The sequence below is a fragment of the Dreissena polymorpha genome, chromosome 3, assembly GCF_020536995.1.
Source record: "Dreissena polymorpha isolate Duluth1 chromosome 3, UMN_Dpol_1.0, whole genome shotgun sequence".
NCBI classification, from domain to species: domain Eukaryota; kingdom Metazoa; phylum Mollusca; class Bivalvia; order Myida; family Dreissenidae; genus Dreissena; species Dreissena polymorpha.
In genome coordinates this window covers 98,875,317-98,892,816 of record NC_068357.1, presented here as the reverse complement: position 1 = coordinate 98,892,816, position 17,500 = coordinate 98,875,317, and the positions used below count along the sequence as shown (strand labels likewise).

Here is a 17,500-nt window from a genome sequence, read left to right as displayed (position 1 = left end):
AGTCAATAATGAAACCACGATTGACACACGGGCAACGAAAGAAGGACAAAGGATGTTTGCAAAAACTCACCAAGTGCTCAAGTTCGCTTAAACCTTACTTGCTTAGGGTGTTTACCTTATTAAAAAATCTCAATATGCAGTACAAGTGATCGAATACACGTAAAATTTCTCTAACAAGCGTTACCTGTTATACAAGAGTATATATAAAGTCGTTTAACTTTTCTCATTGCCTAATGCTACCTCAATGTCGCGCTTTCTTTCTCACAACTAGAAATCCTCCCATTACAATTAAATGTTGTTATTATACATTAATAACTTATAATGCCTGACAAACAAAGAAGAACAACCTGACAATATGCGCAAGTCAATCCTATCGCGACACACGATATGATTATTCTAAATTGGGTTCATAAGATGCTGAGAGTTCTGAAGGAACACAATATCTCTTTAGTAATATATTTGCAATCAAAGTATTATGATTTCCTGAATAATCAAGGAGTTAAGGGAGACAAATTACCCAAAAAAAATGCATTAGTACCTGATCTAGAAATCTGATCTAACTTGTTCCTTGCCGATGTTGAAGTCCGAGCCCAATTGTTAATGAAAAACATGGCTAATATTTTAATTCAAATGAATGGAAAATTTATCAATTTCGGAAATCAAAACAGCGTGGTCTCAAAATGTGTGAGACAAACATTTGATTTCTACTTTCGGCTTTCGGATAAAAATTTTTTTATTAAATTTAATGAATACGAGTCTAACTGGTCAGAAAAATACATTTTAAACAGCAGAATGTTTTCGCTCATTCCTCAAAAATGACGGCTTTTAAGAAATTCAGTCACTCGTCCTTTCAAGATTTGAATCTTGTTCTTCATCATCTGATAGAGCTCATTTTAAACATTTAAATGTTGTGCCGGTGCGTATTTGTTATAGGTGTCAACTGTACAAATGTGTTCAGTAGCTGGGTGCAGGATCACGTGACTTTGTGGGAATCGGTTAGTGGTGATTTTTTTAAATAACTTTTTTAAACTATTTTTCTTGATAATTTCAACTAGTGCATAGAAAAGACAGATTTTTATACTGCTAATGGCAATGTGACATACATCAAAATTACTTTATTGAATAAGAATGTGTTCTTGTTAAAAAATTATATATATACTGCATTTGTTTATGCTTCACGCATTGTGAAATTTTGTTCACAATACTTTTAGGTAACATTGACAAAATATAAGGAAATATAAAGTTTGTGGCATGTGCTTTCATCTGTATTCTCTATTTATTTGTACAATATAGAAGTATATTCCATTCATCATTCAAAGTTTTTACAATAAATACAAACAATTTAGTATACGGCAGACGTGACGCGGTAACAGTACTTAATACATCCCAACCCGTGAATTACACCAATTCACATGGCACCGCGGCATCATTGACACTACTTTCAGTATTGTTTTTACATTCTTAATAATAAAACAATTTGTTTCTATGAATATCTTTTGACTTAACTGCAAGCATTACACAATTGTTCATAAATGCATGTTCTATAAACAGCTGTTGAAAGTTTGCATTCACTAAATCATGACATATTGCGACATTCAATTTACAGTCAGTATTCCCGTTATCACAAGAAATCTAGGTCGAAAACTTACATAGTTACGCCGAAAAACGGAAAGACCATTAAAACACGAGGGATGAACCACTTATACAATTGTAATTGCTCTAATTCGTAAACTAATGTGGTTTATAGGTATTGCTTCAAACTGAAGATTTCAATCAAATATATTCATACGTTGAAATACTGTCTAGTTAAAATTGCGCACACTTTTAAAATTTACTGTAATACAGGTTTGCACGCACACACTTTAATAGACACATATTCCATATTTAATTTATATGAATCATACATACCTGTGCTTTGAGCAAAAAAACAAACAATATATGCGCCACACAAAACTTCAACTTTAAAAGGAAAAATGTACTTAGCGACAGCGGAAGAGCTGCACGTTGCCTATTACCCGCACACGATGTTTCCTGAATGAAAATGTCATCTAACGCTATATCCCCTTCAAACGAGCTCCCGACGGTGGCCCCGATTTTAATTTCGTACTCGTTGGGGACCGCTGATGCCGGAATGCTGACATTCGCCTCTTTCCATGCTTCGCCTTTGTTACCGGACTCGTGGAAAACCGTCTGCGTCTGTCCCGAGCACTTGTCCTAAATATTGAATTAACACCAGTTTCTTCTTAATGTATTGTGGTTAACTAGTGGACTGGTAACACAAGTCTCGTGAATATAACGTTTAAATATGCATTAGACATGTCTTAAAGGGGCCTTTTCACAGATTATGGCATGTATTGAAGTTTGTCATTGAATACTTTATATTGATAAATGTGTAAGAACCTAGGTTCTCATTCTGAGTTTCTAATGAGAACCTAGTTTCTCATGAAAAACCTGGTTTCTTGGGATTATACAACAGGCATAAGCCGTCGGTGACCGCCTTTTGTTAATATGTACGACGTTTTCCGTGCATGGGCGTTCTTGAGGAATGAAATGAGTAATCGGTCAACATTGGTCTGAACACATTAATAGAAGATTAAACTGTTTATGAAATACATATTTAATTGTAAATATTATTTTGAGACTAAAAATTGAAACATATTTAGATCAATCGTTACATATATCATTATTACCGCATTAAATGAGTTTCAGATATTTAGTTCCCTTGATCGGGCCTCACACGACTGTACGGGCTATTTTAAGTTTTCTTTTTTAAGTATGTCTGTGATATCATTATGATATAAATAAAATTTTAATCTCTATTGATAATGTGTTATAATGTGTTATTCAATCTTAAGATATCGGCCCACACTGCAAGAAAAACGTATGCACTATAGACTTTGCAAACATATTTCAATAACTTGAGATATCTGCAAAAATAAATTTCTTAACGGCGTGTTTTCATTCTGTCTAGCCCGTGTGTAATCACATGTGAACCCCATTGATCCTGTACTCTGAATAATAGAAGTTTCGTATTCCAAACGAGCAAGTTTACGCCGTCCGAAGCGTAATTCTGGGAATCTAGGTTCTCATGAGAACTATGGTTCCCAAATGAAAACCACAGATTTAGTATTACAGATGAAAACTTAAGTTCTCTTCATGATAACTATGGTTTACACGTTGTAATTCTGGGAACCTAGGTTCTCATGAGAACTTTGGTTCCAAAATGAAAACCACGGTTATGGCAAGCGGTTCGACGCATAAATCCCAAGAAACTAGGTTTTTCATGAGAACCTAAGTTTTCATTCTGAGAACCTAGGTTCTTACCAGAACCTTGGTTTTGAAATAATAACATAGGCTATCGCCGTTTGATGCACATTTCATGATAACTTGGGTTCTGGTGAAAACCTATGATATCGAATAAAAACTTGGGTTCTGGAAGCCATGCGCAATGTTCAAGCGAGAACTTTGGTTCTCAGTTTCTTGGTATTATGCGTCGAAACGCTTGCCTTACACATCCACTTGAACGCTCTAAGAACGAACGAACATCATATTCAACAGAACGTCCACGTGTTCTGAGAATGCATACATTGTCAAAACTAAGGAGGAGTATGGTTCCGCAAACGAGCGGATTCCAGCATACCTCATGTAACTAAGGACAACAACGTTTGATGCGGAGTTTAATACTTATTAATGTATATAGTTAAAATTATAGGTTTTATTTCAGAATACATTAGACTTGAAGCTCATGAGTACACAAATATATCAAACAGAATGAAGTCAATCACATAAAAACATATATGTATATAATTTTAGCAATATAAATTTAGAATTAACAATAAAAGGAATTTACGACTCTAAAGACATGCTTATTGAAAATAAACGGCTATTTTTAACATGTTTACATGTCTATAGCACTGTTTACCGTTACGTACTAAATTAAGGTAGGTAGGTAATATGCATATTGTAGAGTCTTATCTTATTGAAATTAAATTGAATGTTCGAAGAATGTGTATACATAAAGCGTGTATTGCTATGACTACAAATAGACTGTAATATAAGGAGAGAAACTATTGATATTACAATTCAGTTATCAATTTAGTTGCTTTAAAAATAAATGTTGAAAGGTATTCAATTGTTTTTGCGTTGTCAGTTTTTTAGAGTTCGATAAATGTTAACATATTTTTACGATACCAATAATATTTATGTATAAGACTTAACAATTGGACATTCAAGTCAGAAATTGAACTAATTTTTTAGAACGTTACAGTGTTTACATATTCTGTTATCATACGGTGTCTTTTCAGGCTTCTGCCATCGCCCTGCTTCCACTTACAGTCTGTGAGCAGGTACTGTTAATCACGTAAACTCGAATCTAAATTTTGAAATGTTTACAACATTGAGAAAAGGCTGGAATCTTTAATTTCCGTAAATACAATAGTTTTTACCCCTTGTCGTCTGTATAAAACAAATATAATATAATTTATTACTATAAATATAATATGTATACTATACAAGTATAGTTGTAAGTATTGTTCTCACCACAATAGTGACGTCAAGGTCCCCAATGCTGTCGCCGAACATGTTGTAGAAGAATGAGAGGCACGTGGGCTTATTTGCCGAAAGTGTGTGGGACACAATTGCCGCGTTGTCTCCCTGCACGCGGGGATCGGAGGCTTGGATGTAGATGTACTTCCCGGCCCCGCCTTTGAACAATCAGGATCAAAAAGACTTTCATAATGGCATTGCATGAAAACAGGAAGTTAAACGGTAAACACATGTCCAGATTCGGTGAACCATAGTTTATAAAACATTTAATTTAATTACACACAACTCTTCAGTACAATTTAATACAATAGTAATATTGTTTAGCGAATATGACAAAAATTCAAACGTTCCCAATACAAACTTAACTTCCTAGGATATTCGATTGTCATACGCATGCCTTATAAAGTGAAGATGGCTATCAAAACGGTGACCCAGAAGGGCTTGTTAGGAGACGGATGTGGAAAGAAAACCCTATGGGCACACTCAGATGGATAGACGGAGAACATACTCACCATGAGTTGTGTGGTCACCAGGGGGCCCGGTGCCGCCCGATGAGGTAGTTCCAGACTGTAATGTCCAATCAAAAATATCGTGCGAATCCTGGCGCCAACTGCAGAGGTTATTGTTCTCGAAATTACACTTGTCATCAAATTCAGAACCTTGAAATTATTAAAGGGAAATTAGTCTCAAACCGTCACTTTTAGTCATTTAACATAAGTAAAGCTATACTGTTCCTTAAAATCTTTTATATTATCTTTTTATTTTCTTATGGGACACACTGATATTAAACTTTCATTTTGTAAACAACAAATCCAATGTCCCAAAATCTTCCTTGTATATTAAAACAATAATAAACGATATTTTCATGACGTGTCCAATAATTCTGAAATTGACATACGAGCTTTAGTAAAGTATTTTAAACATATGATTGAGTTTTTTTTTTGTTTTGTTGATTGATTTGCTTAATTACGATTCGTTCGTTCGTTTATTGAATACGTATAAACCAGTATCCTAATCGAATAAAACCAGTTCGTCATGTCACAAATATAGCATGACCGAGAAATTTCGGACCTTGGTTTAACATAAAGCATTTTTGATACCACGAGGCAATGTTGATTTTTTGAAGCGGGTTTTCAATGACGTCATTTAAAACGCTTTTTGGTTCTTACGGTTAACGGCCACGTGGTAAATCTGGGTCACCACGTTCCTGCCACTTAACGCATTGCAGACGTACGTTCCGGCATCCCCGATCGTCATGTAATCTGTCACATGGACTTTTGAACCTTTCAACAGGTGAACAATTATTAAGTTTTAAGTAGACAGTTAATGAAGGGGTGTTAAACCGTTATTATAGACTATTTTGTTCTTACACTCACTACCGAAATCTAAGGGCGGGGCCCACATTCAGCACGTTTTGTCCTGAAGATTAAGATTTTTGTTTAAACACAATTTATTTAAATCTAAATGATTTAAATGATCAATTAAGAATTTAACATAGTGTAGCGATATGATTTATACATTAATCTAAAAATGGGCTAGTAACTACACCAGGGTCGTATCTGAGTAGCGTGATAATAATAAATTATTTCTTTTTAAGTACTACTTTAGAAAATTTATATGACGCCAATGAATAATGTCTATATAAATGAGTAAAGCCTACCTGTAGCGTTGAGATTGCGCCCACATGATCCTTGTTTCGACCAGGTGTAGGTTGGCTGAGGCCTGCCGGTGATCGTACAGTCCAAAGTCAGAGGTTGGTTCGCCGGAGCAGTCACAAAGACTTCACTTTGACCCTCCAGTTGCATACTCGCTGCAATAAAACAACAACAAAAAGCATCAGTCCTCTTTATTAAATATTCACGCATCAGAACGACATAGAATTGTTTAATGGCGGCGATAATGCTTACATTTCTTCAATTCTGAGATGGCATGAAACATCCATGTTTGCAGTTTTAATCGGACTTACAATTGACGATGATCTCTTATATATCTGGATATCGTTAAAAGCTGCATAAACTTGATATTTTAAAGCATGGTAAATGTTCAATATTACTGTTTCCTCACAGATATCATAACTACAACGAAAATGTGCGAATCTGAAACCAAAAAAATAATTGTCAATTTGTTAAGACGTGAAAAGAATATATATAATTATGAAAGTAAAATTATACATTATCGAATATAGAGGCTTAATTTCAAACAAAACTTATTCGCTCGTTTTTAAAGGAGTTTTTGTCATAAAAAGTGTAAAAAAATGTTAACTTATTCATGCGAGAATAAGTTCTTCACTTGACGGTCAAGGCCGAGTGATACGAGTGTTTACGGAGACAATAAGAATAATTTTTTATCTGATACTTTTTGAAGATATTACATTTGGTATTTATAAACATATTTTAAAATGTTGTTATTTTATTTTGGGTTAACAAGACATGCCAGAAAAAAAGGAAAATGAAAAAAAATATTCACGATCATTCTCGGAAATAGACGAAGTAACCGGATATGTTATTTCACTGCGCAGATCGAGCGCGCAAGTCGAGCGCAAACAGTTCTACGTGAGACAAGTACACTATCTGTACACCGTTCTGTATCAGGGTAAGTGGATTTTTCTTTTGTATAAAGTCAAATAGAGCAAATCCGTCCTTCTTTGACAACCGTTTAATTCCGACACCTTAGTCAATCAAAATCGGGGGCTATAAAGATACTCACCTTCAGATTGCGTAGATGAAAAAATCAAAGTCAATTTTAGATTATTCCGACTTTTATGTTATGATCGTTAAGTGGACATCGTTAGGATCGTTAAGAGAAACTTTTGTTAAAGGCACATTTTTTGCCACTGAAATGCACTGACATAGTTAGAATAACATTTGAATCGATATAATTTTTACCTCGTTTGTCACGGGGTAAACATTGACTTTATAATTACAAAAAAATACCGCATCTTGAGTAAGTGGTTACATAGCAGTGATAGCTAAGGCGTCGTGACTTTTGCTTAAACAACATTTGACTAGAGGGTCCCGGGTTCGAATCAAACCATGAGCGTATATTTAGCAATGAAAATGTAAATCAAGAGTAACCTCCCTTGCGGAAGCGTATGGATAGTCATTAATGTAGAAACGTGTCCCGAGTATTGGTACCTATTTATTACGGTCTGAAAATAGTCTTAAACGGCGACGATGGGTGCAAAAATTATCATTTTTTAAAAGAGGAATTATGAAATTTATCGAAAAACGTCTTTTTTAATGTAATCGTTCTTTTTGTACAAGAAAACTAAATTTGAAAAATTCAAGAAATTGTTTTTAACCGGAAGGTAGACAATTTCGGTGTGTTGTCTGGTTTGATTCAATTCACAAATATGTCCTTTAGTTGATCTGTATCCCTTTTTGTATGTCATAACGCGGAATATACACGAATTGTGGTCATTTTTATGCCCACCCATTTGTAAACAAACAAGAAAAATGCAACCGGAAGTTACGGGAAGTCAAAAGAAATTCAGTTCTTAAGTGGCTCATCTTGAGAAAAGCATATATTACAAGTTTTGAGTATGTTTTAAAATGTTAAAAATGGAACTACTTGATGATTACTGTTTGATTTGCCAGCAAAAAAGGTGTGTTTTTTTCCACTTTTGTATTCGTCCCCAAAATGGTAAGTACTTTTTACACTGGGACAGTTCTAGACTCTGTTAGGGTGGAAACACTAAATATAATAATTTAGTAAAATATTATTTCTTTTGATTGTCTATAGTTTTTAAGGCATTTAAACAGTTTGGATCCAAATAAGATGCCACAGTTACAGAATGTAGGGCCCTTTAACACTTAAAATTGCTATATTTTAATATAATTTTAAGGGGGAATTTTTAGCTGCAATAGGGGACACAAAGTATACTTTTTAGGGGGGGGGGGGAGGATGGGGCCGACTTTCAACCCCCCAAAAACGACAAACAAGGGCCCTGGAATGAGAACTCTGATAAGGATCCTAACTGTTTAGCACTGTTTTCAGATTAATTTTCAGATTAATTGAATTATGAGTAAAGTAAATGTGCTCATATATACCCTCCACATGTAGCAGTTTTCGATTTAGTGTTTGCTCTTGAAATATTATGGTATTGTGTAATACTGGTAATTTGGATTATAAATTTTGCAATGTTGAAGTCCAAAAAAGCATCAGATGAGACATCGGTGTACATATTTTATATTGTTACTCATACATTTACCATGTGTCCTTTTAGAAATTTGCTTAAAAATCATCTTTGTTTGCATTAGAAGAATATTGCATAGTTGGGTCATCTTTTGGTTATTTTGTCATTCGGACGCAATAATGACCACTGCCAGTGGATGTACAAGAAATGTCATAACTTCATGAATTAAGGGATATTCAATTGTTTTCTTTTCTTTTTTTTAACAGGAAGACTTAAAGGTTTTTAATATTGGATTTATTTTTAAAAAGAGTGTTGCATTGCTATTATATTTGTTTCTTTGTAGGCATAGTGGATACATGTTTTTTGTCTTTTTATTGGCATTTTAGGGATAATCTTTCATTCTGAATAAAAACAATTTTTCGCATAAATCTGACGTTCAGTCACTTTAAGCTTTGTGATGTCATTATCAACGTGAACTATGACGTAATCACATCTTTTCGCGGAAGTCCTGGATCAAAATCGGCACTTTAATTGGTTTTTAATTAGAGTTTATTTTTTGTCCTGCTTACAAAATATTCTTTTTTCAGGTGCCTTATCAGGTTAGATAAGGGCATATGGCTTGGTTGTATAATGTCATAATTAGCCATAACAATTTTTTTTAAAGTAAAAAACATTAAAGAAAAATGCCGTAAAATGTAGAACTGATGATGGGAATCTCAAATCAATTGATAAAATACTTGTCAACCTTACGTTATATTCAGTATACAAGCTTTAATTTGAAATTATGGGGAAACATTCTGTCACTGTCTTCATGTTTATTCATTTGCACATTTCTAGCTTAAAGTATCATTATTGAATAAAACAAACTTTAATTTATGTCAATGAACAGTGAGAATAATTTCCCCTCAAACCCTATCAGATTTTGAAGTCAAATAATAAAAGTTAGAATTTTTTAATAGTAGAAATTTTCTCCCTTTGTACCAAATGTTTTGACAAAATGCTCTGGCGCTACAAAAGCAAATATTTATACAAACTTTAATGCCAAAATAATCATCTTCAGACATAGACCTTTCACATTTCATAACAGAAGCAGTTTCCAATAAGCATTCATATTGCAGGGCTTGACACTAACTTCTACAGGATGGTGACCACAGGGAACCCTGACTATTGGCATAAGAGCAAAATCCTTGGGAAAATCCAAATTTTGAGAAAAAACGGGACGGTTGGGCGGATTTCAATTTTTGTCAAAATGCTTATATGGATGATTTCAAGATGAAGTTGGAAGACGGGTCACTATCCAGCACTGAGAGAAATCCAGCGTGCTTGTCAAACTCATTGTCATGAAACTTTGTCAAAATGTTGTCAGGACCTAGAGCATGGTGACTCGGATGAGCGCTTGTTTTTGTATATCTCTAAGCATGTTTTAACAATAAATACATAAAATATCAATGAATTTATGTTCTATTTATATACTTATCCCTTTGGATTGCTGGTCTGTTGCTTAATGGTTCGGTTTACAGCCATTACATTATATAATCAGATTGATAATAATGAAATATCACCCTTTATAGGAAGAGACCAAGCTGATATTGCACAGTAAGTACGTATTTGCACTTGAGCCTAGGTTTTACTAACTCCATACGTTTGTTTCAGAGCCAGTAAATAATCCTTACAAAGTCCACCAGCCAACTTACAATAAGAGATACATTCACAAATGAACATACTATAACTAAAAATCACTCTAATTGTGGCCCCCTTTGAAAACGAGGGGGTATATTGTTTTGCTAATGTCGGTCGTTCAGTCTGTCCGTAAAATCGTATCCGCTCTGTAACTTTTATATCCCTCTATGGATTTTATAATAACTTTGCAGTACTGTTTGCCATCATTAAACGGTGTTTGAGAGAACCAGGTCTGTATTGTCAAGGTCACACTTACAGCTTAAAGATCAAATATGGGATTTGTTTCTTGATTGCGCTTTAACTTATTATAATAATAAGTCAATCTTAAATTGTGAATGATTTTCACCATTATGAGACGATGTGTCATGCAAAAGTTCCAAGTCTGTACCTTTATGATCAAGGTTTACTCAGAGGATTGGATCTTTTGCTTATGTCGTCTGTTTCTTTGTCTGTTTTTGACATATTTTGAAATAACTTTGCAAGAATGATAACCATCATGACGCAACGTGTCACGAGCAAGATCCATTTCTGTACCTTCAAGGTCGAGGACGTATTATGAGGTTAAAGTTCAAATATGTGATTTATGTCCATTGTCCATTAAGTAAGTTCATCAGTCTTCAATAGATGTTGTTATTATCACAGTCTATGTGACTGTGCATTTCCTTAATTTCATTTTTCGCATATTTTCTTCTTATTTTTGCGTAGGAATTTAGGGATTTAATTATGCAGAATTCAGGCTGATTAACAAAATTACTTTTCAATGGGATATTAAAGCTATACATAATTCGATCTATAAAACCTTCAGTTGGACATTTTTTGATAATATGACATTCAGACTTGGAGAGGATGTTTTGAAGATATCGTTTAAGTACTTCATTATAAAAGCATACATACACTATTCAACCACTTATTACTACTAATAATGTTGAGTGTTCTTCTTGGCAAGGACAATTTAGGTTGACAGGTCTATTAAGTATCACCAATGGTCATTTGACACTTACTGATTAATAAAACACACACTCAATGAACAATGCAATTCTAGTGACTATTTACTTAAAAGAATATTGTTTTATTAAAACCCATCAATTGTTTAAGAGTGTTTTCCGAAAGATTCATTGCGTGTATACGATTTGGGAACAATCCCAAACAAGTTGATATTCGAAGTATTTGTAATTGACTAACATATATTTAATTCATAAACTACAGTTTCTAAGAATACTCCAATGTGCTTTGTTATCTCCTATCAATAAATAAGTCTGGGTCCGGGACTGGAAATAAACATCGGAAGTAAGCAATTGTAGATCAGAGTCCTTGATTCAGTTTTTTATTCAATCTGGCCGGAACTAAAAGTGGTAACGATGTACCAAATCATGAATACACTTTTTGTCAGTAGTTAACTTCCTTTCATTTATATTTTTTCTCTAAAGATAAACGGTGTTTATTTAAACGTTATTTTTTCAGTATTTTAGTATACTGAAGTAGAGACATTAAAACAATTTTACTAAAATAAGCAAAATATATTTCCGTGCTCATTTTAATTGTATATTTATAATAAGAAAATTACTATACTGAGTTAATATAAGTTTTTGTGAAAAGACATATAGAGAAGGCAATGCAAAGAATACAGTAAACATCGCTTTAATATTTTTATTTACAAACATTTTTTCTTTTGTATTTGAAAGGGATGTAATTGAGCTTATTGGCGAGTGAAACAAATGTCCCTTGTTATGTTTTACAATCTACTCAATGTCCATGGTTTCGTCCGTCACACGCTTTATTTCTACGCTAAATTTCTGACATACTTGTCTTAATTTGTTGACACGTCATATGAAGCACCTGATAGGGATCACATACGCACAGTATTCGTCTTTCCTTCCGACGATCTCTTTTAATGGAGTTATATATCACTTTGAAAATTCAGAAAACGTTAGCCAAAGACTTTTGAGTGTGAACATTTGCATATTATCTGGTTATTTCTCAACAACGTATTTTCATTAGTTATTACCCTTTGATTAATGATATGACAGTTTTTAATAAGTTGTTTTTTTGTCTCCGCGTTCTCATGAACATCCTAAAGTAATCCAAATCTGATAACAATGGTGCACAGCCAGATTCGAAGCAAACATATATCAGAATTCAAGTCCAGTAAATAATATGATAGACTGCCTTCATCGGCCCACACATTAAACACTTGAAACATGTGGGACAAAATCTCATCCCCACATATCATGTAAATAAGTTTAATTAAATTAAGCCCTACCAGGGTGCAGAATCAACTTAATTTTCAGGGGTTTACACGCGGGCTGGACAGAATGTAAGCACACCGTTAAGATTTTTTTATTCAAATTTCTCAAGTTATTCAAATTCATTTTCAAAATTCGTTAGTGCATAATAGACAGTTTTTCTTGCAGTTTGTGCCGACATCTTAAGGTATAAGACTAAAGCAAACAAAGCAAACGTAGCAAACATATATCACAATTCAAATTCAGTAAATAATATGATCACTTCCTTCATCGGCCGCACATACAACACTTGAAACACATGGGACAAAATTTCATCCCATCATGCTTAATCAAACTATCCATCATATACTTGCCATCTTTTCTCCCAACAACCTTCTTGTTCCAGTATCCACTATTTTAAACATGGACAAACCACACAAGACTCTTTCACATATTCATTCTACCCGAGAACAGTAATTTCTTAAAATTTTCTACCTCCCAACATACATGAGAGAGATTTTCAAAACTCTTACTCCTTTGTATATACATGCCTCCACCGTCTCCGCCTTAAGACACATGTCATGTAAATAAGTTTAATTAAATTAAGCCCTACCAGGGTGCAGAATCAATGGGGTTTTCAGTGGTTTACACGCGGGCTGAACAGGATGTAAACACACTGTTAAGAATCTTATATTTTCATTTATCTAAAGTTATTCAAATTCATTTGCAAAATAATCGTAAGTGCATAATATACTGTTTTTCTTGCAGTTCGTTTAGTTTTGCATCGCTTAGTATTTTGTTTGTCTTTATAAAGCTTAGCGATTATCATTTCAAAAGTCAATTTATGCTGTTTAATAGAAAACAAAAAACTTAGTCGCGTAGAAATGTACACATTTGTATTCGCAAATAACTGAATGCTATATGATGATTCAAAACGCATCTATGGCAAATAAAACATTTTTGTAAGGGTCCTTATTTAAAAAAAAGTACTTTGCTTACCTTCAGCAATACGTTTCAGTAATATGATGCTAATAACTCCAAATAGTATCAACGACATCTTCAGCGTTTTCAATCGAGAAATCCGCAAACATCACACTATTAATTGTTCTTAATAGTTTTTTTTATTTTATACTGAAAAAGCCGCCGGAACAGAAAGTTTAGTGGTGTAATTGGGAAGTGAATATACCAGCGGCAAATAATAATTTCCGCTGTATCTGTGAGTACTACGTAGCGCTCTATTTCGTTGAATTCGGCAATCAAGATCAATTACTTAGTTCCCGAAATAATTACTGTCCTCATGAGAATGGTTAACGAAGCTGTCGGCAAGAAAGATCACTACGATGTTAGGTTTACAATAAATCTCTTCAATGCCTTAACCTTACTTGCCGAAATATTTATCAAACGAATTTGTTCTTATACATATGTATAATTGAGTTTATTCAACAACGTGATAAAAAAAAATTCTGAATCTAGCTAACTGTTTCATTATTTAATCAACACATTCCTGAAAAAGGATATTCGAAACATACCTCAAATTTTGTTATTTACTAATGGATTAGTTCGCATCGAAAATCTGTGTCTTTTATTCTACTTGAGAATTTATCTGACCAAAAATAATAATTAAAAAGAAACAATTATAATATAAAAATAATCATAACAATAATAAAAATAATAATATAAAGAAGAAGACGACTTTAATTAGTATTATTCATATTAATAATAATACAATTAATAATAATACAATAATTATACAAATGCAGATTATTAAACGAATAATGTTTAATATCATGCTTAGCAGTGACACGGGACATCTGATGAAAGTCTATGACTGGTCCACTGTTTAGGAACTCCCAGACGATCTTCAGCCATTCACAGATGTGAAAACGTACATTCGCGTTTCCCAATGTTGACGGGCATGGTCTAGACGGCGCTTTAAAAGTTATCGGGCGACACACTAATCTTATTATCAACGTTAAGGACACCTTGTCTTATGAACTTTTCAGCGTTTTTACTACTTTACAGAAACTGCGGCGGACCATATACTGATGATCGCGTTTGTGTTAGATCTACAACACAAGAAACTAAGCTTTCTTCTACAACACTTGTTCTTACCAACAGCAGACTCTCTTGATAATATAAGCAATAATATGATATTATGTTACGTAAAGACATGAATATAAGTTTCTTTTAATTAAAAAAGCATCATGCACATAAATAATTTTCATGCCAAATTTGAAATTTAAGCCTTAATTATACAGAATACATGTGCTTACCCTTCAAAACTCCAGCTAAACCAGTTTATCTTTCACTTAAATGTTTGTTGTTAGGAAGTTGTCAAGAGTGGCAAGGCTTTCGACAAACCAATCATTCGTCATTTTAAAAAGTAAGGAATAGTATTATCAACACACAAACTTAGTCAATTACCTATCGTAGCGAAAATTATGGAAGGAAATAGTCCGTCAAAAGCACACATGGTTAGTCAACAACATACATGTACCATTTAAGATATTGCCAACTGAACTTGCAGAACAGGAAGTCTGAACTGCAATATAAATGCAAATATTAGGACATAAAATTCAAAACTTCAACAATTGGCAAAATAAGCCTTGGTTGTATAAAAAAATATTTTGAATGTTATAAAATTTAATATGTTTCACAAAAGGTGGACCACTTTTTTAAGGATGGCGAACAGGTATCCTTTCCTTCATTCGCGTAATTTGCCATGTCCAGAAGAACAAAACTAGTTCAAAATTTAACCTGAAAAAATGCCCGAACACACATATTGGAACGAAATCTCTGTACATGAAGTTCATAAATACATAAAAGTTTTACAAACTTGTAATGATGTTGATTGTTGTTAACCTAGTGGATGCCATTTTGTTCCTGAACATAACCATACGATTGTTGTATGATATTTAGTTGCATAATTAAACCTTTTATCGGTGTCATAGGGATCAGAAAAATCATTTTTGCAATGAAGTAATATAGGGGATTGCGGTACCTGGTCGAGCATACCTTGTTGCATTTATTATTGAAATCCTGATGTGTTGTGCTTATATACAAAATAATCAATACATTCATTATGTAACCAAAAATATTTCATTATGTGAACATTTTTAAAAGTGCAAAGAAGATGTTTCACTGGGTCAAAGAAGTTGTTGCCACTATATTTCTTTGCTTGAAATAAGTTTGAGTCAATGTTTTGTCAGTAACAATAATATTAACCCTTTCCCACTCAGAAGCTTTTTTGTGAAAAAAATCCTGATAAAATAATGTTTCCTGAATGGCAGCCTTCAGACATTATCCTATGCATGCAACATAAAAAACACTTTGATGTTTTAACACTATTCTTGTTGACATTTTATGTTGAAATTCGGAACAGTGTAAATATTCTACATCTGTTCGACATCGTTATCGACTTACTATTTAGGTTACATCAAATATCACAATGACCAAAAGATTGGTGTAATTCGACCTAAGTGATAGTGACACTTTTAGTCGGCACCATTACAACAGTTTTCCTATAAGGTGGATAGAGTGTAGAGTGGATATAATAACAAAGTAAATAAAAAGCAATGATAATTATAATTTCTTGCTGTAAAGGTACCATTTTTTTTACTGAATTTGTGCTTTAGACAGGTAAACGTTGATAAATGTTTGCAGTATCAGTGTTCCTTAGCTCTTGCAGTGGTGATCAAATTGTGCACGTTGGGACAATAGCTGATTATAACAAGGATTGCTTTTATTTAATAACCTTTATGTATTTGCGGTAAGTAAATTCTAAATCAAAACCATAAGTGCATACCGAAACCGGCCAACCGACGCCATTTTAAAATCCTGGATCGAAATAGCCCTTGTTGAAGTTTGGCGGTCCAGACAATAACGGCCTGTGTGCTTACGGTTCAAAAATAATAAAAAGGACGTACAGGATTGTTTGTAACATTAAGTCGTTTAAATATTTTGCATAAAATTTATATTTTCAAAGTGGCTATCTACCTCGGACAGGAGCAATCAAATTAACTGAAAAAGCTAAGCGCATATTTTCCGTAAATGTGTTGAAAAAGTATTAGAGAATGTGCCGCTAAACTTAATAAGTATGTCAATGACAATTATTCGATTGTAATTTCTGACTCTCCACTTTATATATTAATTCGAATATGCGAAAATCGCATAATACTACTAATATATTTCCCAATTCCAATTAGAATAGTCCATTGTAATGCATACTTTCAAAAAATGTATAATTCCGAAGTCGCTTTTTAGTGCTTGACAACATCTTTCAACAAGATGACGATTTTTATACGGGATAAAATCTTGGGGTATTGTATTTAGTAGGTAAATATCTTTCAGTTTACATGTTTTTATGTATCGTGTTTGATATATTTTTCGATATGATTGATACGCTATTCACCATTCAGCGTCTTGCATTTAACGCATCAGAGGCAACACATACTAGCGTAACCTGTAAGTTCAAATAGGAAATTATTTGCTTTGCTAAGCCCGTATATTTTACCAGGTTGTCGGTAAAAATGCCAGAGGTAAAATACCATATACGTAAAAATATCATTGGTAAAAATGCCAGATGTTATATAGTAAAATAGAGTTTTGAGCAATATTGTTTCAGGATATTGATTATTGGAGGAATAACATTCTATGCTTATGTTACTGATAACATTTTTTATACTAATTGAACATGATTTATTTATTCTTAATTTAGACTGTAATTGTGTTGTTTTGTTATTTATTCATTATGTTTATTGAGCAATTATCAATAGAATAATAAATATTGGATATATTGGATACTTAGAGACAATAACATTGACTTATTTGCATACACCTCAATGTCTTGATAAATTGTATTAACTTCCAGTAAGCAATAAAGGTCGACAAAAAATTCAAGAACAAACCAAGACACATT

The 17,500-nt window shown here is 33.3% G+C and overlaps 1 protein-coding gene and 1 long non-coding RNA gene across 2 annotated transcripts in view; one reads left to right on the top strand and one right to left on the bottom strand.

Moving 5' to 3' along the window:
- Positions 1-4,680, top strand: part of LOC127875481 (uncharacterized) — a 5,848-nt gene extending 1,168 nt beyond the window's left edge. The window contains exons 2-4 of the long non-coding RNA XR_008047449.1: positions 934-995; positions 4,305-4,346; positions 4,548-4,680. This is a non-coding gene — a long non-coding RNA (uncharacterized LOC127875481). The remainder of the gene's footprint in view (positions 1-933; positions 996-4,304; positions 4,347-4,547) is intronic.
- The window catches only part of LOC127875477 (uncharacterized), a 46,345-nt gene extending 32,582 nt beyond the window's left edge, over positions 1-13,763 (bottom strand). The window contains exons 1-6 of the mRNA XM_052420553.1: positions 13,582-13,763; positions 6,206-6,355; positions 5,715-5,828; positions 5,058-5,204; positions 4,540-4,703; positions 2,016-2,214 (exon numbers count right to left, since the gene is read on the bottom strand). Coding sequence (XP_052276513.1) covers positions 2,016-2,214; positions 4,540-4,703; positions 5,058-5,204; positions 5,715-5,828; positions 6,206-6,355; positions 13,582-13,639 — 832 coding nt within the window. The 5' untranslated portion in view covers positions 13,640-13,763. The remainder of the gene's footprint in view (positions 1-2,015; positions 2,215-4,539; positions 4,704-5,057; positions 5,205-5,714; positions 5,829-6,205; positions 6,356-13,581) is intronic.
- Between the last annotated feature and the right edge of the window lie 3,737 nt (positions 13,764-17,500).